The sequence below is a fragment of the Marmota flaviventris genome, chromosome 12, assembly GCF_047511675.1.
Source record: "Marmota flaviventris isolate mMarFla1 chromosome 12, mMarFla1.hap1, whole genome shotgun sequence".
NCBI classification, from domain to species: domain Eukaryota; kingdom Metazoa; phylum Chordata; class Mammalia; order Rodentia; family Sciuridae; genus Marmota; species Marmota flaviventris.
Window position 1 is genome coordinate 62336136 of NC_092509.1, and position 21142 is coordinate 62357277.

General features: G+C 46.3%; 1 protein-coding gene across 1 annotated transcript; it reads right to left on the bottom strand.

Annotated features, from left to right (window-relative positions):
- Nucleotides 1-8750: 8750 nt before the first annotated feature.
- C12H1orf115 (chromosome 12 C1orf115 homolog) lies at nt 8751-20198 on the bottom strand. Its single transcript, XM_027934797.3, has 2 exons — nt 19835-20198; nt 8751-11043 (listed from the first exon to the last, which is right to left on the bottom strand). The coding sequence occupies exons 1-2, from the start codon at nt 20123-20125 to the stop codon at nt 10924-10926; spliced, it is 411 nt and encodes a 136-aa protein (XP_027790598.1). The 5' UTR covers nt 20126-20198; the 3' UTR covers nt 8751-10923.
- Between the last annotated feature and the right edge of the window lie 944 nt (nt 20199-21142).

Below are 21142 nucleotides of genomic sequence, written 5' to 3' on the forward strand. Positions count from 1 at the left end.
CATAGAGCTCTGTGCCGGGAACTGAGAGCAGAGATCAAATATATATTCACTATTATATCAGTGCTATGGCTTGAATATGTCATCTCCAAATTCAGATGTTGCCAGTGTGATAATATGAAAAGGTAGAATGTCCAAGAGGAGATGAGGCCATGAGGGCTGCTTCTGTGTGAATGGGATTAGGTGCCCTTAGTAAGGGCCTTGACAGACAGTGTGCATCTCTCTTTGCCTTCTGCCTTCTGCTATGGAAGACACAGCATTTTTCCCTCCGGAGGACACACCACAAGGTGCCATCTTGTCAGCAGAGACCTGACTCCTCAGACAAGCAAGTGTCCCAGTACCTTGATCTAGAGAATTCCCAGCCTCTAGAACTGTGAAAAAAAAATAAATTTGAGTTGAAAGATTACCTAAGGGCTGAGTGGGTGATTCATTGATAAAGTACCTGCCTAGCATACATGAGGCCCTGAGTTCCATCTCCAGTTCCATAAAATAAAACAATAAAAATTACCTAGTTTGGGGAATTCTCTTACAGCAGCAGTAATAAACTAAGACACAATATCACTGTCAGTCATCAGCAAATGTTCGAGGAGCTCCAGCCTTGCCCAGGCAATCTCCAAGGCACTGAAGATTCAGGAATTATTCCTGTTCTCACAGAGACTACATTGCCATGGTAGGGAGTGGCTTCCAAACCAGTGAGCAAAACACATACCGACTGGGCAGCAGTGAGCAGGGTTGTGGTGACATCACACCCTCAGAGGATGGTGGCCTGGGGCCAGGCAAGTTCCTCACTTTGCCTTGGTGTCTTCATCTGTGAAATAGGCTAATGAGAGTCCCTCGTCTTAGGGCCAGGCCCTGTTCTCCTCTGTCTTCACCGCAGCCAACAAAGCCTGAAGAGTAACCCCTTGCTAATCCATGACACTCAAGTCCTGCTCCCTGAGCTTGCTTCCTCCCTCTGTCCTCCCAACCCCCACTGGGCAGCATGATCTACCGCTCCTTGGTCAGGCCAGACAACACACGGGAAAAACACCATCCACCTCTGAGTGATACCTAGGCAAGCCCAAATCCTGGGGGTTCTGCCCTCCCTGCCACCCACACACTTTCTAGACATTCTAGAAAGGGGTTTCTAAGTGCAGCTGCAAGGTCACTAAGAATGACTTTTCTGTGGTGTCAACAGGGGCCCAAGGACCTTACTGAGAGCCTACTTCCTTGTTCCTGAGCAGAGCTGTCAACGGAAGTGCCCAGTGCCCACACTGTCTACAGATTTGTGTTTATGTTGTGGTTTTATCTTGGACATAAACAATAAGTGGGCAAATTTAGCACTAGATGTACCACCAAGCTTCCTTTAGAGATTCATGCCATTTCATTTCTTCCTCTTTTCTCTTCTACTCTTTGCTCACCAAACATCCAGCACCTGCTGCATGCAAACCTCAGGCTGGGAACAGAACAGTACTGGGAACAACAGCTGTGAACAGCAAATTTTAATATGCATCAGAGGAAAATAGGAGGGGCTGAGAATTGGATCATGCATGATGCTGCTCTGCTGGAATAAGGCTTTATCCCAGCCCCTGGGGTCAGCAAAAATTTCATTCCTGCAGAGTTCTTGAGCTTTGCCAGAGAAGCTGAGGTTGGAGAGAGGAATGGAATTCCAAGTACAGCAGGTATGAGGCAGACAGCAGGGCTGGGGCGAAGGCTCTCCTGGACAGTCCTCCTGCCCTGGGAACCTTGGTCTTGGAGGAAGCACAGGATGGAGGGTGTGGTGGGTTGGGGAAAACAACAGCAGTGCCAGAAAAACAACTCTGGATGCCTACCCTTGGCGGGACAGAGGCTGCCCGGGAAGCGATTCCTATTGTTTCTGTTTCCTCTGTGGGGGCCTGTTTGAGAGGAGGCCATGGGCCTGCTAATTGTCAGAGTGGCCCTGAGAGCTCCTTAAGAAGTCAAGAGGGAGGCCGAATAGGAAACGGCCAACCTTCAAAGATATAAAAGATAAGCAATGATCAAGTGAAACAAGCCATAATTTCGGGAGAACAATAGATTCAGAATAACAAGGCTAGAAGGGGCTAACATACCATCTACTTGAACCTCATCATTTTTGCAGAATAAGATGCCCAGCTCCAGAGAGGTGAAGTGACTGGTTTGAAGTCCACACAGCCAATAGTTCTCCTGACTCACATGAGAGTGCTCAGATTACTTCCTGGGGCTGAGAGCAACCGGAAAAGAAAGTTCTACATGCCTTCTCCTTCCAAATGCAATTCCCAACAAGTCAGGACAACCTGCCCTTATGCTTTTGATGAGCTCATAGCCCAGGGGTTCAGCAGGGCCTCCGGGTGACTGCTGCTGCACCACTCGTGACCTTGGAGATGAAGGTCAGGGTGAGACACTTAACTGCCCACCTGCATGGCTTTAAGTCCCAGATATCTGGGAGACCTGTTTCCAGCCCCAGCTAATCAGGAGAGCACACAGGTGAGGCAGTGCTCACAGCAGAAGGTGTCTCCTCCCTTTACTCCTCCATTTACCCAGATCAACCATGACTCAGGCTGGACCACTGGCCTCTCTCTGCCGGCCCTGGCTGCCCCAAGTCTCTGGCTTTCTCATGCTTTGAGGCCTTTTTACATATGCTATTCCCATCCCCTGAAATCTTCCTGTCCGCAGCTCCTCCTCTGCCTGCGCAGGTCCTGCTTATCCCAGAGGCCGCAGCTGGGACATCCCTTACTTCTGGTAGGCCTTCCTGAGATGGGGTGAGGTGCCTCTCCTAAGGAACCCTCTCTCCTGGCTGTACACAGTCATCACACTGGATTGTAACTGTCTGCAACTATGTGCAACAACACACACAGTTCTTCCATGGTTTGCACTGTTGTGAGAATTAGCTCACTCTATCCTTGTGGCAGATGCAGAGTGTTACTTCGCCCATTTTCAGGCGAACAAACTGATTCAGAGGGGTTGAGCCTCTTGCCCAAGATCACACAGTGAGTCATAGAGTCAGATTACATGAAGCCAGTTGGGAGGACAGGACAATGTGCCATCCAGATTCTCCTTCAAGGAAAGACTATGCTGGCCAGCTGGCAGAGCCATCAGGAGACTCATCTTCACTCTGAGCCCTGTCACGTACAGCTTTAGCAACTTAGAGGCATGCCCTTCCCAGGGTATCTCTCCATGCACCAATCGATGGGGGGTACAAAAGCTTGGTCATCTCATCTCATGGGGTCATTTTAGCTGCAGAACTCCCCATGGGGAGGGCAGAGGCCTTTTCTGGACCCGCCTTATAGCTCACCTTCTCCCTGGCTCAGTCCTGCTTCCTTCTTGTAGGGTTGATTCCAAGGCTCCCCAACAGTCACCCTATGAGTCAGCTGCCACCCACAGCCACAGCTGCTTGGTTCCTGCACTGCCTGGTGGTACAGGCCTGGCCTCTAGCATGGGGCCACACACAGCAGTGCTCAACACTGATCTGTTGGATAAAGGAGCAAATGCACAAATAAAGAGACTGTGTGGTAAAGGAACGTGCATATTCACCTTCCAGGTTCTCAGCAGCTGTTACTAAGTAAGTAGGTGGCCATCATGTTTGCCAAGGGCCTCCTGCCCCGCTGACAGCCTTGGGCTGCCCCTTTGTCCTCTGAACACTTGGTACACTGGGGAGGTGGCCTTTCTGCCTGCCCATGTGTTTTAGTCAGCTTTTTTGTTGCTGTGACAAAAGACCTGACAAGAACAATTTTAGAGGAGGAAAAGTTTATTTGGTGCTCATGGTTTTGCTACAGAGCTGGGGCCTTCTGGAAGACTGAGGCAGTGTGAAGACCTCCCCCCTTCAAACCCCAATTCTTATGATCAAGTCAACGATTTCAGACATGTTGCTCAGAGGAATAGGAGTGAGTTTATTGAAGGGATAGGAAAAGGGGAAGGGGACACTTTCAAGGGAGAGGGTGGGTCCTCTCAAAGAGGAGAGGGACAGCAAGTCTCTCCTGTACTCCAATTTTATTGGGGATCCCAGAGAAGTTCCCAGAGAGTCCTGCCCAAGCCCACTTACGACTTTTGACTGACGGCAGGATAACATCAGACTTTCAAGTCCCCCCGGCCATGACAACTTTGGGCGGCTACCTTGGCCAATGTTGACCAGTTCTAATAGGATACCTCACAGGATTTTATGGTTAGGAGGAAGCATCCTTATCTCCCTGAGTTTTGGGATCTGGTCTATGAAGAGTCACAAAAGTTTCCTCCTTCAGGGTGACTTGGGTTTCTCTTATCTACATTGTTTCAGGCCTGCATTTCTCCTGCAGATAACAGATAGTTTGCTGTGGAATGTGACTTAACCTGTCCACTTAAGCCAGGACTAGTTGCAGGAAAATTGCTTCTTAGAGAAGAAAACATGTGCAGGTCAGTACCGTGGGCTCATTTTATAGAATTATTCCCTTTACCTGGGTTTCCCACCATTGGCACCTGTCTGCTCCCTAACAGTTTCAGGGATCTCAGTTCATGGTTGGCCGACTCCATGGCTCTGGGCCTAAAGTGAGGCAGAACATCATGGCGAAGGGTGTGGAGGACAGAAGCAGCTCAAGACACGACAATCAGGAAGGTGGGGGAGAGAGAGCATGAGCATTCCATTCACCAGGGGCAAATAAAAAGCCCAAAGACACACTGCCAGTGACCTACCTCCTCTGGCCACAACCTACCTGCCTGTAGTTACCATCCAGTTAATCCATTCAATTGGATTAATGCACTGATTAGGTTAAGGCTCTCATAACCCAATCCTTTCACCCCTAAACTTTCTTGCATTATCTCACACATGAGCTTTTGGGGAACAGGGTTTTGTTGTTGTTGTTGTTTTGGTACTGGGGATTGGACCCAAGGGTACTTTTCCACCGTGCTACATCCCCACTCTTTTTATTTTTTATTTTGAAACAGGGTCTAAGTTGCTTAGGTTCTCCCTGAGTTGCCCAGGCTTGCCTTGAACTTGAGATCCTCCTGCCTCAGCCTCCTGAGTCGCTGGGATTACAGGCTAGTCCCACCATACCTGGCTGGGGGACAGTTTATAACCTAAACCATAACATCGTGTTATAGATAAGAGAGTTTGGGTGTACAGAAACAAGGCTAAGGGCAAACTGGAATGAGTTCAGGGTGAAGTCCTTCTTGGGGCGGCTAGCAGAAACCAAAACCCACAAACTCTTTCCTGCTCCTCAAGTAAGTCGTTCATCTCCAACCTTCACCCCAGCCCTTGACCCTGCTCCTAATGCTCCTGAGTCCTCAGCCCCACACCCCTGCAGCTCCAACCAGCAATGGGAAAGCAGCCTCTAATCCGGATCGTGAACCTGGAAAGAGAAAAACCGCTGGTGGATGGACAGGCAGGTTGTCTCTTTCCTCCTCTCCTTTCCTTCCCACCCTGGTGGGGTCTCTCCAGTCTGGCTCACCCCTGAGCTCTCAGGCCTTCTTCCTTTTCCCACCAGTCAGGGACAAATGAAGAGGGGACTGTGGGAGAAGAGCAGCTGCAGAAGGAGGACACTTAGTATCCTACCTACCAGGGTCTTAGTAAACTTCATATTTAACCTTAACAGATAAGGCTCTGGAGTAGATACCATTTGCTCTACTTCACAAAGGAATCAAAAACAAACCCTGAAATTTGAAGAAGCTGAGGAATTTGTCCAAGGTCACATTAACTAGAAGATCAGAAGCCAGGTTTTTTTTTCTGATGCCAATACTGTTCCTATTATGCAGGGGTGGCTTTTGCAGCCCCTGGGGCTTTGGCATGTGGCCCCAGGATCCTGGGGTGGACAATGGAAGCCTGCTCAATGGAAACAAAATGACTAGTCAGTGGGAACAGTAACTGCAGCTCTAGAAATAGGCCAGGCATGGAGACATTGCAAAATAAATGCAACACGGCGGATTCAGGGTCACACATCCCCTCCCTGGCTCAGCCCTGTGTCCTCCCTTATGTGCCTTGACTGTGGCAAATCAGCAGTTAAGCCATCCCAGCATCTCCGAAATCCAGAAGGTGGTGGGCTGGACAGCACCTCCACTCTTTCTTGGAGTCCTCTAAGAATGTGGGTTGGCTGTAATCCCAGTGGCTGGGGAGGCTGAGGCAGGAGGCTCACAAGTTCAAACACAGCATCAGCAAAAACAAGGTGTTAAGCAACTCAATGAGACCCTGTTTCTAAATAAAATACAAAATAGGGCTGGGGATGTGGCTCAGTAGTCAAGTGCCCCTGAGCTCAATCCCCAGTACCAAAAGAAAAAGAATATGGGTTGGATGGGATTACATGTAAAGCTTCTCTTTTCCTTGTGGTCACTGGAGGTATCAAGAGCCTGAGAAGGAGTAGAAATAAGAGGCAGCTGAAGCTGACAGAAAGATCACAGCCTTGGGTCTGGTTTCAGCATCCCCTGACCATGGCCTTGCAGTTGACTACCCTGCAATTTCCTTAAGCTCAGTTTTCACGTCTTTAAAACCTGGGTAATCAATGATGTCAATGAGAATGAGAGGAGAATTAAATAAAATATTCTAACACACTGCCTCCCATACCTACTAGATATTGAATGCAAGTTAGTTTCTCATCTCCAATCCCACAAGCCCCAGTTCTGAGACCAGGGGAGGTAGATGGGATAAAGAGCTCTTGGGATTCTATAAATGACTCACTGATTTATGAATACAGAAAGATGGAGAGACAAATTCAAGTCTAGTTTTGGATGGAAGAATGAGAGCTATGAAGAAAGTTCACAATTGACATATGTTTACTTTTTTATTTCTCTCTCTCTCTTTTTTTTTTTTTTTTTGTTTGTTTCTGCTTTATTGCTGTAGTTTTTATTATTTCACAGTACTGGAGATTGAACCCCATGGCACTCTGTCACTAAGTGACATCCCTGTCCCTTCTTTATTTTTTTATTCTTGAGACAATGTCTCACTAAGTTGCCCAGGTTGGCTTCAAATGTTCTCTTCACTCTTGAAACAATTCAAAAAGATAAACTTGTAAACATGTTTCTCCCTTAGATATGCCTTCACCAAAAAAAAAAAAAAAAAAAAGGTCATTTCACCACTCTATCTTTTGTAAGCAATTCCAAATATTTCTCATAGCAAGATAAAAACAAAACCACTCTTGATTATGAGTGAAGAAAGCAAGCGCCGGTTAGAGGTGATTTACCCTGGATTTGCAGGGACAGGGAAGGAAACATGAACCCTTCAGTCCTATTTCTTTCCAGTTCTTTGGCTCTGATTTTTATGTCTGGTTTGAACCAGATGCATTTGTTTAGAGCCTTCTCACCAGATTACACAAGAGGAATCACCTGAGAAACACCTTTTTAAAAAAGCAAAGCCAGTCCTTAAGGTGCTGAATTCTGATCTCATTCAGACACAGCTGAAGTTTGGAAAGCATGAAGCACCCCAGGGGTGCAGATGTGGCCCAGGCATCCAGCCATCAAGCCTTTGTTCTTCTGTGCCCTGCTCCTCCCAGCCCCACCCCCGGTGCCCCTGCAGGGCTGGGCTCCCACCAGGCTCTGGCACTGAGCCACTTAGAAGATCTGAAGAGATCTCCTTTTCCCCTTGGCTATGATGTTCAGCGGAGTGCTTTGGCTCAAAAACAACCTTGCTTCTGGAAGAAAAAAAAAAAGTCTTATTTTCCTACATTTCCCTATGAATGGTCAAGAGAGTTAGATTTTTTTTTTTTTTACTCAGGAACCATCTGGCCTTTTGGCAAAACTATGGAGTCCCTCAAATGCAGTCTTACAGGGATGCTGAGTATGATCCTCCACTCGCCCCCCTTATTTGCCAGTGGGGGGTAGTGGGGATTGAACTCAGGGTTAACTTATATGTTCCTGACACTCTGAGTTAATTTTATTTCTCTGTGCTTCTGCAGAATCAGGAGTCCAAAAAAGACATGACGGGTACAAGCCCCCTAACATCAGTTACTAAGTCAAACACTGTGATCACCTGTCTCAATGCTACAACCATTCCTGAAGAGACTTCTGGATGGCATAGAGGAGGTCCGAGTTCAAGTCCTGATTCTGAGAGCTTCTTGGTCACAAATGCCAGTTGCGGCTCTCTGACCAGACACAGGGCTGGTCAGGGGCATCAGGGTGACTCCATGGTAGCTGAAGATATTGGTACCTTGCCTCTGTTTTTGCTTTAAGCCTATAGCAGGTGGGGACCCCATTACCCCAAACCTGTTCAGGTATAAAATCTAATGGCCACCCAGGGCCACTCTTCTCCTATTTACCTTCCCCACCACCAAGTCCTTTCTCATGGTTTTGTGAAGATTCAGTGAGCAGGCATGTCACATATGCCCAGCAAGGTGCTGGCACCCAGAATAATAGGTCCCTTGCTGGCCCAGCCTCAGGCCTTGAAGATCCTCTGGCATATGCAACTGGGGGCCACCATTTCTCAGGTGAGGCAGAGGACAGCTGTGCCAGAGCATTCTCAATGATCTCAGCTGCTTATAGAAAACGCAGCCTCCCAGGTCCTACATTGGATTCTCCAAATCCAAATCAGAGATTCTGAAAATTTTCAGTCTTAACAGACACATGGACTGAGGCTTCTGTTAGCCTAGGGTCTGTTCTGCTAGACTTCAAGGGAATTGATCCTTTTGATACCCTGGTGATTCAGAACCTCTCCTTCCACTGGCCTCTTGGAGAACAGCTGTAGATTCCTACTGAGTTCCCCAAGGATATCTCTGCCACTGACCATCACCTGCTGTACCAATTCTCAGGCTTGGCAGGAGCTCCAAGAATCTCCCTCCGGCAAGGCAAAAATCGAGGGAGAAACCAACCTTCACACACACAAACAATAAACAAGCTGCGATTTTTATTTTCATCACAGGGCAAGAAAGGGATACAAAAGAAGCCTCTTGGTTGAGCCAGTAAAGGGAAAGCTCTAAAATTTAATTCTCAGTAGGGTGTGGCCCCAGATACTTAAAAAGAGAGAGAGAGAGAAAGAAAAGACAAAAGAGTAATTTGCAACATGATGCAAATTCTTAAATTCAAAGAACTGATTATGAGAACATCCCGGAGCCCTGCCCACCATAGGGGAAATGACCACACAGGCTGGGAGAGGGTTTGAAGTCCATCTCTGCATACTTGAACCTGACTCCCAGGACAATCCCCGTAAGCTTTCGACATTCCTGAGTTAATTCTTAACTAGGGCCAGTTTTTCCAATTTGGGGTTGAGGAGGAGCTCTTCCCTGGACAGACTTGTCAGGCAAGAAAAGGCCCCAGCAGCCCTGCTCCCTTCTTTGAAGCACACTTCCCATTCCCCTGCCTTCACTTCCTGTGACCAGAAACCCCCACAGGTCCTGACTGTCTTTCCTTCAGCCACAGCGTTTTCCTCTACCTGGGTCTGTCTCTCCTTTTCTCCCTGCCAGTGTTAGCCAGACAAGCTATCATAATCTCACATGTGAAAACATACCATTATCAACTTTCACCATTTGGGCTAAAACAAGACTGTTTACTCTTTTCCTCACAAATGTTCATTGGGCCCTTCTGAATCTTCAACCTAAGCCTCCAGAAAGAGAAGCTGAGTCCAGCCTTATAGCGACCACTTTCTCTTCCACCCATGCCTTTTTCTGTCCACCTGTCTGTCTTCCTGTGTTCTCCACCTCTCAGTGCCTCCTGGTTGGGCTGGATGCATGCGTGAGGCAAGAGTGTGAAGGCCTCCCTGTTACGCCCTGGGAAACCTCTTGGGGTAATGGGTTGCCACTGATCTTGCAGACATAGCAGAACAGTTCTGGACATTTCTACAAGCAAACCCACACCACTGGCCCCAGAGGGGCTTTAAACACCACCATGGCACCCTTCGCTACCCAGCTTTCCTTTGTTCCTACGTAGGGCCAAAGGCTTTGCCCTTTTGAGATTCCCCACCACTGAGCACCCAGACCTGACTCCTGACTTCCAGCGGTTTCTTCCAATATCCTTCTTACCCTTTTTCTACTTCCTTCACCCCTGTCTCCTACTTAGTGGTTTCTTCGCTAAATCTATACTTTCATTCCCAGGTTTTGTGTCTCCCTCTCTCTTTTCCTCCTCCCCTGTGTTCAGGACAAAGACTGAACATTGAACATTGGCCTGGCATAGAGGAACAGCTGGGTAGCTGTCAGGAGGGACCTGACGCAGCTAGGAGGCTTATGATGAGCCAGCCACACATTTGCAGGGGGGATCTGGCCAGCTCCAAACATGTGGCTAAGCTAGTCTGGGATGAACCAGGTGCAGTCCCTCAAATCAGCTGTCCCGGCCACGCAGCCTGTGTCCAAACTGCCCTTCCTCCTTTCCTCAATGCCAGTTGCTCATCTGTGCAGAGACAGGTAAAAGTGACCTGCTTTTATCTACTTTAAACAGTCGTGACACAACTGTGAACACGGTTTTCAAAGCATCATAGAATTTAAAGAGACTTTTTTCCCCCCCTTTCTTCCTTCTTCAAGACTGTAATTAAACTCCTGGTGACAGAGTGGTAGAGGAAAGAGATGGGGGAGAATGACTTTGGAAATAAACAGCTCCTTTGCTGCCAGCAGAAATGAGGCAGCCTAAGGCTTTAAAAGCAGCCCTGTCAGCCAGAACCTCTGCAGGAGAATCTAGAAAACCCTCTGATCCCAGGTCAACATATGTTTTTCCTGCTCAAAATTATCATCTGCTCATATCTGTCAAGTGTCTGTCTCCATCCTTGTCCCTGTCACCTTCACATGAAGCTCTCACCTTTATACGATGCAAACTGACTCTAATCCCCAAACTCAACCTGGCCTAATTCTCTGCAGGATTGACTACCGGATCCACCCGTGTCCAAGAGATGTGAAAAGCTCAGCAGTTGGCCGGGGATGGCACCATCAGAACATTCTTCCAATTCAACAAAGAAAGACATTTTTTTTCTCTTCTAAGTTTTTGTGTGAGTTCAAGTCTGAAATGCTCCTGGGTTTCCACTGTTCCCGGAGCAGAGGCTTCTATTCCTTCTTGTGGTGCCTGCACCGGTGGCTCTTGTTAACGCACAAAGGATACCACACTGGTGGCTACTCCAAAAGGGGCAGAGTAGGCCGCTGCAAATCCTTGCAGGCCGATGACTATGTAGCGACATCCTTTGGTGATGACCTTCCCGACATTCTGTTTTAAGGAACAAAAGAGAAAAGCAAAGAGTTAGGTTAGGCTACTTTTTAATTCCATCACGAGCCATGGTGACATACACAAAGAATCATTTATCTTCAGTCTCCCAGGGCAAATTAGCAAGTTGCCATGCTTCCATATTGCTGGTGTCCAGTGCCCAACCCAACATTGGAACATGTGGGGCCTCAGAACAAGCACCATCTTTGCAAGCACAACAAACTAAAACCCCACTCCTCTTCTCTGTTCCAGCTAAAATTTATTGGAGCATCTGTAGACTGGGTCAAGTTCTCCTTCATGTGCCTTGTCTGAAAGCCCAGCCTCTCTGCCCCACATATTTGTCCCTTTTGTGACATTATCCAAATACTACACACATATAAGTCTTGTGTTTCCAAAACCATCCTATGCTTCTTGAGAGTAAAAACTGGAAAAAATGCTTTCTTGGAATCTTCTCTCTCCCTCTCTGCTGGGGCTGGGGTTGGCCAGGGGACACCCAAGGGATTCAAATGGAATTGCAACAGAAAAATTAACAACTCAAGGGCTAACATTTATTGCACTGTTGTCCTTAGTCATTCTCTCTTCACCACCAAATTGTGTCATCATTCTTGGTGACGTCAGGGTCCATGAAGCTGACCTGGACTTTATCTCACACACCTTGTCTCTCAGCCCTTTGACTTTCCCAACTACAATAACCCCACTGACTGGTTTCACTTAAAATTCCTGATCCTGATCACAAAGTTTGCTCTGACTTCCAAAGCTGACTGGTCAACCCCACCATACCAATCTGGTAGACTGTCTTTCCCCTTCTTCCACACACAAACTCCTACATCTTCCTGTCAAGTCTCCTTACCCTCAGCAACCTCCATACATTAGATGATCCCATTTCTTTCACTGCAAAGATGAGACATTGCAGGGAACTTGTTCACCTTCCCACCACTCTCTATAAACCTACTTGTACCTGCCCGTGGTTTCCCACCCCTACCTCTCTAGCCTATGTGACACAGAGAACTTGCCCTCTTTTGGCAGGGTCATTCCCTTGACCCTTGCTGTCGTCCTCTCTCCCATCATGCCTTTGGCTTTTCCTTGTCCAGCATCACCCTTCCTTTCTGCGATGGGTCATTCCCAGTAGCTTACACTGATGCTCAGGTGCTACCCAGCCTGCCCCAGGTCTTTGCTGTCCCTCATGCCAAACCAACTGAAAGAAACATCCACATAAGGTCGCCGCTCTGCACTCTCTATTCCCTCTTACTCTGGTTCCTGCCCCCACCTATTCGGGGGCTGCTTGGCCATCTCCAACCTCCCTGTTACCTGATCCAATAGATAACCTTCTGCCTTTCCCTTCCCTGACCTCTCAGCAGCTTCTGACACGCTTTGTAAAATAATCATTTGGCCCCATTGACTCCATGTTCTCTCAGTTGTCCTCTGCTTCTCAGGGAGCTACAAATCCCTCTTACCAAAGATTAAAATGTTGAAGGACTCCTTTCCCTCTCTCTGCCCCCCATGCCTACAATCATTACTTAGGTTGTGTCATCCATTTCTAGGACTTTAAGTATCTCCAGGATGCGGATAACTTTTTAGCTCATATATTCAACTCTACTGGAGATCCCCACTTGTTGAGATCCTACAATCCCTTTGGCATATACTTTCCTTCCTTGCACTAAACAAATAAACCTAACTTGGGCTACTGGCATGTCCCTGATGGCCTTTGGCTATTGGGCTTCAACAAGAAGAAAGTACAGCAGAGTTAAATTTATCCAGATGGTAAGAGGCAGACTAGAAGTTTGGTGCCAAAGAAATAATACCTCAGAACCTATTCCCTTAGCCCCCCTAACATACTTCCCTTCTGTAATGGAGACAGTATGTTTAGTTAACTGTTCACTGCCTGACAGTGAATGGCAGCCCCATTGTTTACTTGCTCTCAGCTTCCTCGTTTTTACAATGGAAATATATAGCAACTACCTCATTAGCTTCTTTTATTTTATTTATTTTTTTATTTGTTTTACTTAGTTACACATGACAGTACAATGATCTTGACATATCATACATTTGAATCAGATGGGATATAATATCTCATTTTTCTGAGTATACAGGTTGCAGAATCATATTGATCATGCAGTCACATATATACACACAGTAATAATAATGGCTGTTTCATTCTACTATCCTTCCTATCTCCCCAACCCCTCCCCTCCCCTCCCATCACATTTCTCTACCTAATCTGAGGTAACGCTATTCTTCCCCCGCCCCCCCAACATCTTCATACATGTATTTTGTATAACGATGAGGGTCTCCTTCCACCATCCATGCATTTCCTCTTCTCCCTCCCTTTCCCTCCCACCCCTATTCCCTATCTAGAGGTAATCTTCTTCCCATGCTCTTCCTCCCTACCCCATTTTGAGTCACCCCCCACCTTATATCAGAGAAGACATTCGGCATTTGTTTTTTTTGGGGATTGGCTAACTTCACTTAGCATAATCTGCTCTAATGCCATCCATTTCCCTGCAAATGCCATGATCATTAGTTTCTTAAGAAGATTAAATGAGCTTATTCAAGGAAAGTATTTAGTTTCTGGGTTTTTGTTTGTTTGCTTGTTTGTTATGTTTTGGTGGTGCTGGGGATGGGACCCAGCGTCTAGAGCACGCTGGGCAAATGCTCTACCCCTGAGCTGGGCCCGTAAAGGAGAGCACTTAGAATTGTGCCTGACATAAGCTCCAGCAGCCTGGGTGCCCACAATGTCAGCTAATATTACTGTAAAATAACATTTCCTTCTTATTATTACATAGGAATTTAGATGTGTGTCAATGACATGATATGTCCATCTAAGATATTTTGTTCTTTTTGGGAAAGTTTCTTAAGAGTATAATTTCCTAGGATTTCTGGCTTACTTGAGCTTTCTGCTAATTAAATGTCAAATTCCCCCACAATAACAGAGTCAGGGCAAGAATTCTCTTACACCCATCAAGGCACCCCCAGCATGCAGAAAGATCCCAGGTGTTTCCTTTGGTACCTCTCCAGTTACAAGAGGAGCTTTGGGAAAACTGGGTGCATCTCGTTCCTCTCTAGACACTGCTTGCCGGGACACTGACTCATTAATTTCCCAGTGAGACACTGGTGTGCTCATGAGCACGTGTATGTCCTTGTGTGTGTGTGTGTGTGTGTGTGTGTGTGTGTGTGTGTATCATGTTGCTAAAAGATACATTTCTATAATATATTTCTATAATTCTCATCATTGTGTGATGATGAGAATTGGAGAATTTTACTTATGTTTGAAACAACAACCAAAACCATGTTTTCTGGGAGAAAGAGTAATAATCGAGTGATCCTTTATATACAATGCCAGGGTATCACAATTGCCTGCCTTAAACTTGACATTTTTGGTATTTGTACATTCATTTTCCTTAACCTGATATATTTTTAAATTGCTTTATAGCTTCATCTTTGCAATATGGGGGGGGAATCTACTAAATTAGTTCATTAACTGGAACATTGTCAAAACAAAGAATTGAGAAATATAATGCAAAAAAATATAAAGTATCAACTTCCATTTTAATGTCATTCAGGGAACAGATTTTGGATTTTTTTTTTTTTTTTTTTTGTACTGGGGATTGAACTCAGAGGCACTTAACCACTGAGCCACATCCCCAGCCCTTTTCTGTATTTTATTTAGAGACAAGGTCTCACTGAGTGCTTAGGGCCTTGTTAATTTGCTGAGGATCCTCCTGCCTCAGCCTCCTAAACAGCTAGGATTAGGAGCATGCCCAACTGTGCCCAGCTGGGAGTCTTTGATTTGAGTGAAATTAATCTCTCAGAGGGGCACTGAGGGAGCATTTGTGTGCCAGGCTGAATGATGGCCCCCAAGATGCCCATGTCTTAATTCTCAGAACAAGTATATATGACTCTATTAACTTACATGGCAAAAGAGATTTTTTTTTTTTTCCCCAGAAATGATCTTGAGATGGGGAGGTTATCCTGGATTATCCAGGCGAATCTCATTTTTGTGCTGGATATGGAAACCAGAGCCTCATACATGCTAGGCAAGTCTGCCACCACTGAGCCACATTCCCAGCCCAGGTGAGTGTCCTTATAAAGAGAGACGTAGGAGGACTCGGACAGAAGGAAACGTAATGATGGAAGCAGAGAGACAGAGAGAGATTTGAAGAGTTTACACTACCCACTCGGCAGATGGAAGAAGGGGGCTTCTGGAAGCTGCAAAGGGCAAAGAAATGAATTCTCTCCTGGAGCCTCCAGAAGGAAGCAGCCCTGATGATTTTAGTTCTGCAAGACTAAGTTGAGATTCTAGCCTCCAGAATTGTAGAGAATAAATTTGTTTGGTATTAAGTCATGAAGTATGTGGCAATTTGTTACAGCAGCCATAGGAAACTAATACAGGTAGGAGGGCTTTCTGCAGGCTCATTCGCATTCAATCCCTAGTGAGGCCCGTTCAGTTTCAAAAAGGAAACCATCTATCCTCAAAGATCACTTTCTCTGAACACAAACAAATGCAATCAGGACCTGAGCACCAGCCTCTAGTGGGTAGTCAGTGATTTTATTCTGAGTTAGAATTCACTTAAAAACCCATAAGGAGCTGGGTACACATCCCAGCAACTCAGGAGGCTGAGGCAGGAGGATCACAAGCTCAAGGCCAAGATCAGCAATTTAGGAACTAAGCAACTTAGTGAAACCCTGTCTCAAAATAAAAAATAAAAAAGCCTGGGGATGTGGCTCAGTGATAAAGTGTCCCTGGGTTCAAGCCCTGGTAACAACAACAACAACAAAAATAAATAAATAAATAAAGAAGAAGAAGAAGAAACCAAAACAAAGAAAAAACAATCAGGAGAAACAGCCACCTCTCCTCTACCCTCCTAGATGATAACAGTCAAGAATTACAGAACCCTTGCTAGGAGCCTGGTAGAGTCTCTGACTTCTTCATGGATTAATGAATTTATTCTTACTACTACCCTATTATTATCTCATACTACAAATATGGATACCAAGGCAGAGAGGGAAGCATACATAGCCTGATGCCAGTAGGTAACCAGGTACACCTTTTCTGCTTGCTTTCTTTTCTTCTTTTTTTTTTCCTTTTTCTTTTTGTGGTAATGGGGATTGAACCCAGGATTTAACATACAACACACTAGGCAAGTACTCTACCACTGAGTTAAGTCACCAGCCTAAAACAAGGGGCTATTTCTAATGGCTTCTATTTCCCTTCGCCAACACCCTCCTACCTACATGATTAATAAAATAGAATTACTTTTCTTACCTACACCTCCCCCTTGTTGTTCCCAAGGGTATCTGAGAAAGGCAACCTGTATTATTTTTGTTTGCTTTTTAAGTTTAGGGTACTAGGGATCAAACCTTGGCCCCCACACATATTAGGCAAGTTCTCTACCCCTGAGCTATACCCCCAGGCACAAAGTGTTACCTTAAGCTAAGTTCTGAGGAGTTCTCCTTCTTTCTTTATGCCCACTGATCCTGCACAGAAGGGGCCAGGCCAGACTCAAGTCCTAGCTCTCTCTGCTGCTCTCTGGCTATGGTGGACTTGAACAAATAGCTTATTAACTTCCTTAAACTCCAGCCTCCTTCGCTACAAAACAGGGATAATCACGCTTTCCAAGGTTGCTGAGAGGATTCAGAGGTCCTGCATATAAAGTACAAAAGCAGGGCACAGGCACCCTGGAGGAACACAACAAATGTATGTTCCTACCTCTCTAATGCTCAGCAAATAGCATTTGAACAACAATAAATGCACCATATGCATGTTATTATCGTTACTTAAAAATCTACTGGGAACATTAATCTCCAGAAGAGTTCCAGGAACACAGGCTTCCAGAAGGCTGGACCAACTCAGCATTAGGGTCTAGCCCTAGGAGGGACTAGGGGGGCAGCCTGGGAGTGTGAGCCACCCTTTCATGTTCCACAAAGGCAAACACTTTTCTTTAAATAGAAGCAGGAAGGGGCTAGGGTGAGGGATCTGAGAAGTTAACAGGAATAGGAATTGAAAGAAAATGTGTTTGTTAATAATATGGAGCTATTTGTACATCATTTCTTATTCTACTGGACCGAAGTAAGAAAATGTCACCTGGTGACCAAAGCAGCTAAAAATTACCTCCTATATTTCTAGCTGAGCCTTAGTTGTTCTCATGGCTTTTCAGCAAAAAGAGATTGCTGTTCTCTTTCTCATTGTTGGAGACTGGAACCTTTTCAGTGGGCTCTGAGAAAGTGGAAGACAAAGTCTCTCTTTTGAATCCCGACATGGGAATGTTATCTCCTTTGGCCTCATGGATCTACTGAACTAGCATGTAACCTTCTAGAGCTTTCGCATATATACTTCTCTGTTCCTTCCACCATGGGTAACGTTCCTTTTCTGTCAAAATCTTTTTTTTTTTTTAATTCAGGGAAAATTCACATAACATAAAACTAACCACTTGTAGTACGATTTAATGGCACTTAATACATTTACTTCTGTTTAATTTCAAAACATTGTCATCATCCCCAAAGGAAAGCACACACTCCATTTGTTAGAGTCTGTAAACAAGTCAAGATGGCGCCTGGCATTTTGCAGAGGGAGTGGTTTGTGAAGTAACGCCAGCGAGTCATTAAGTGTGGAGATTCCTTATTGGTTGACTGCTGTATCTAGTTTATGTTAATTAAGATAAGTTGTGTGTAATGTATATATACCCCTCCGGTCCTACAATAAACGGCTCCCACTCCTGCTGTATCAGTCTTCACAAATTGCTCGTCACCCCCCCCCCCCCCCCCCCCCCGGGTTATTTTGCTGCAGCTGGACTGCGGCATCCATTAAGCAGTTATCTCTACTCCTTCCCCCAGTTCCTGGCAACCATCAATCTGGGTTCTCTTTCTCTGGATTTACCTATTCTGGATATTTTTTTATAAATGAAATCAAAGAAACGTTGTGTAACCTTGAGGTCTGGCTTATTTCATTTAGTACCATGTTGTTTGAGCATCATCCATGTGGCAGCATACATTAGCACTTCATTTCTTTTAATGGTTGAATGATATTTCATTGAACGAACATACCACACTTCATTCATTCATCCATGATGGACATTTGGTTGTCTTTACCTTTTGGCTATTTGGAAATAATGCTTCTATGAACATTTGTGCATAAATATTTGAGTAGCTGTTTTCAATTTTTGTTGTTGTTGTTGTGTTATATATCTAGAAGTGGAACTGCTGGATCACAGAATAATTCCATGTTTAGCTTTCTGAGGAGCCTCCAAATTGTTTTCCACAGTGGCTGCACCATTTTACATTGCCACCAGCTGAGTACAAGGGTCCCAATTTCTCTGCATTCTCACAAACATTTGTCATTTTACATTAAAAAAAAAATAGCCATGCTAGTGGGTGTGACTGGTACTTTGTTGCTATTTGGTGAAAACTTAACTAATCCTTCTATGTCCAGTGTTTACTTCACCATGATTGGAAGACGTGCCTGGATTTTAGTCATTCTCATTAGGAACCGCTGAGTTCCATGAAGCTCTACAGTAGTGCTCCAGTTATATCAAGTCTACCTTGGAGGCTGTGGGTCCTCTAGGGCAGGGCTACATTGTTTTCAATTTTGCATTTCTAGTGCAGGCACAAAGCCTGGAACAGAGTAAGTATCCCCAAAACATCAAGTGCCAGCCCCTGAGCTTAGGATTCCATATCCTCAGCCTACCAGCTAAGAGGCAAATGCTGGATTCTTTGGGCTCAAGATTAACCCTGGCATAACCTCCAGACTCAAAGTCCCAACTTTGTAGTTTTAATTAATATATATTTAGCCACTGTCTGCTTGTGTACTGCTTCCAAAGCTGATGACATACCTTTCAGAAAATGATAAACCTAAGCTCCCTGTGTGGAGCCTGAAATACTTCAGGTTTGATAAGAGATCACTAAAGGACACAAATATCTGGACAATAAATCAGGTGGAGCACATGGCCTTTGGCCAGGACACAATGAGTTAGTTCGTGATTCTTTTCTAGATCAAGGGAGACCTTGTCTAGATCAAGGGAGCTTGATCAAAATCAAGCTTCCGCGGCTTCCCGGTAAGGGGACCTGGTAACTCACTTTGGGCTTTGATCTTTGGGAAGGATACTGTCATTCAGGGCCATCTCCATGTTTCCCTTCCTCCTCCTGAACCTCTCCCTCTCCTCCAAGGCAAATGGCAGAAGGCCTGGGAGTACAGACATAGTTGATCTCAAAAGTAGACTTAACAGGTGCATATGAACTCGTTGAGCATCCAGGACCCGGAAATAACCCTGGAGTTTCAGGAGAATAATCCAAACATTTCTCAGCTAGTGGGATATCATGGTGAGGAGGTTTCCAGAAAACATAAACTTGGCTGGAGCTCTCTACTTCACAACTGGGTCACCTCCTCCAAGTCATCTAACTGCGCCAAAGCTTCAGTATGTGCATCTGTAACACAGAACTGATTCTTGTCCTGCGCAAGTAAAATAAGAACCCTCTTGGGCAAAACCCTTTGAGAAGGTTATTCACCCCCCACCCGTAGAAGGTAGTGGGCACCACGCAACCCCACGCCAGCCGGGATTGTGTATGTAACACCACTCGCCTCTGGTGAGGGAGTGGGGCTGAACCGAGTTGCAGGACACCCCAGATAAACTGAGCCGCGACAGACCATCGCGACCGACTCCCGCTCTCAGCTGGTCCCTCCAGACCCCCAGGCTGAGAGAAGCGCCAGAGCCCATCCGGGCTGTGCTTGTGCGGGGGTGGGGGGCCAGGCAGGGGCGCCGCAGCCCCGATCCCGCGGACAGTGGCAGTCTCAGGTCCCTACCTTGCCGTACTTCTTCAGCTTCTGCCGGTACTTTTTCTTGGGCTTCTCGCCCGGTGCCGGCTCCTCCAGCGGCTCGTAGCGCTCGGGCAGGACGGCGAGGTGCACCCTCCTGGCGCTGCGGTTCCCCGCGCGCCGCCCGCCCGCCTCGCTCTCTGCGGCTTCGTCCCCGCACTCCAGGTGCTCCAGGATGGCGTCCGTGTCCTCGTCCCTCTGGGTCCGCGCTCGTCCCAGGGGCCCGCGGAGAGGGAAGCTGTTCGCCGCCTTATTTCGGAGCCTGGCTCCCACCGTCATGATGTCGCTTGCCCCTCCGACGAAAGTCTAAGAGCGAAGACGCCAACCTTTGCTCCCAGTCCGCTCCTTCACACCCGCCTCCCGCCCCAACCGGGTCCCCGCGGGGGACTTGGGTCACAGCGCCCCCTGGCGATGGGGTTCGGGATTACGGCGACTTCGCCCGGGACTGACCTGTCCAGGTGGCGAGCACGCGAGCCCGACCGCCTGCATCCCACCTGCTGCGCAAAGAGGTGCAGAATAAACAAAAGCTCAGTGACAATGCACGTAGAGAACACGCTCAACCGTACTTACAACGAAATGAATGAACCCCAAACAACGAGACTCTATTTGCCTACATTCAAGATTGTGATAGAGCTGATGCATGAAGACCACAGCTCTATCAAGGGTGTGATGAGAGGGTCATGATAATAATAGGATATTAATGGGAATGCATATTGATGGCAAATCTTTGGGATAAGAAAATGTTTATCAAGTACCAGAAAAGTCCATATTTTTCTAAGACGTATTCAGAAACACCAAACAGTGGGTCCACAGTGTTCATCACAGTGACACACAATGAAAAATTGAAGCAAGCCAACAGGGATGGGCAAGCTCAATTCTAGTGCGTATGACAGGATATGTAATGAACTTAAAATCATGATTTTCAGGATATCACTCTAGGAGATATGCACTGTCAGTGTACTATGAATCTCAGCCCCCTTGGAAAACCTGGTGGTGATGGTGGTGGGTTGTGTTTTTTTTTTTTTTTTTTTTTATGTTTGTTTGTTTTGTTTTGGTATTGAGGATTGAGCCCAGGGGTGCTTCGCTTTACCACTAAGCCACATCCCCAGCCCTTTTTATTTTTTATTTTAAGACAGGATTTTCCTGAATTACTGAGGCTGGCCTCGAACTTGTGATTGCCCTCCCTCAGCCTCTCCAGTCTTTTAAGATTACCAGTAACATCCACCACATCCCTCTCTGTTTTGTTTATGAGACCAGTTTCTCTCCTGTTGCCCAGGCTCAAGCTGCCCTCCTACC

Excerpts from the sequence above, each read along its gene's own strand:
- C12H1orf115 (XM_027934797.3), bottom strand. The coding sequence starts at position 20,125 with ATGACGGTGGGAGCCAGGCTCCGAAATAAGGCGGCGAACAGCTTCCCT. Across the intron at positions 11,044-19,834 it reads AGCTGAAGAAGTACGGCAAG|AATGTCGGGAAGGTCATCAC; the intron begins GTAGGGACCTGA and ends TCCTTAAAACAG.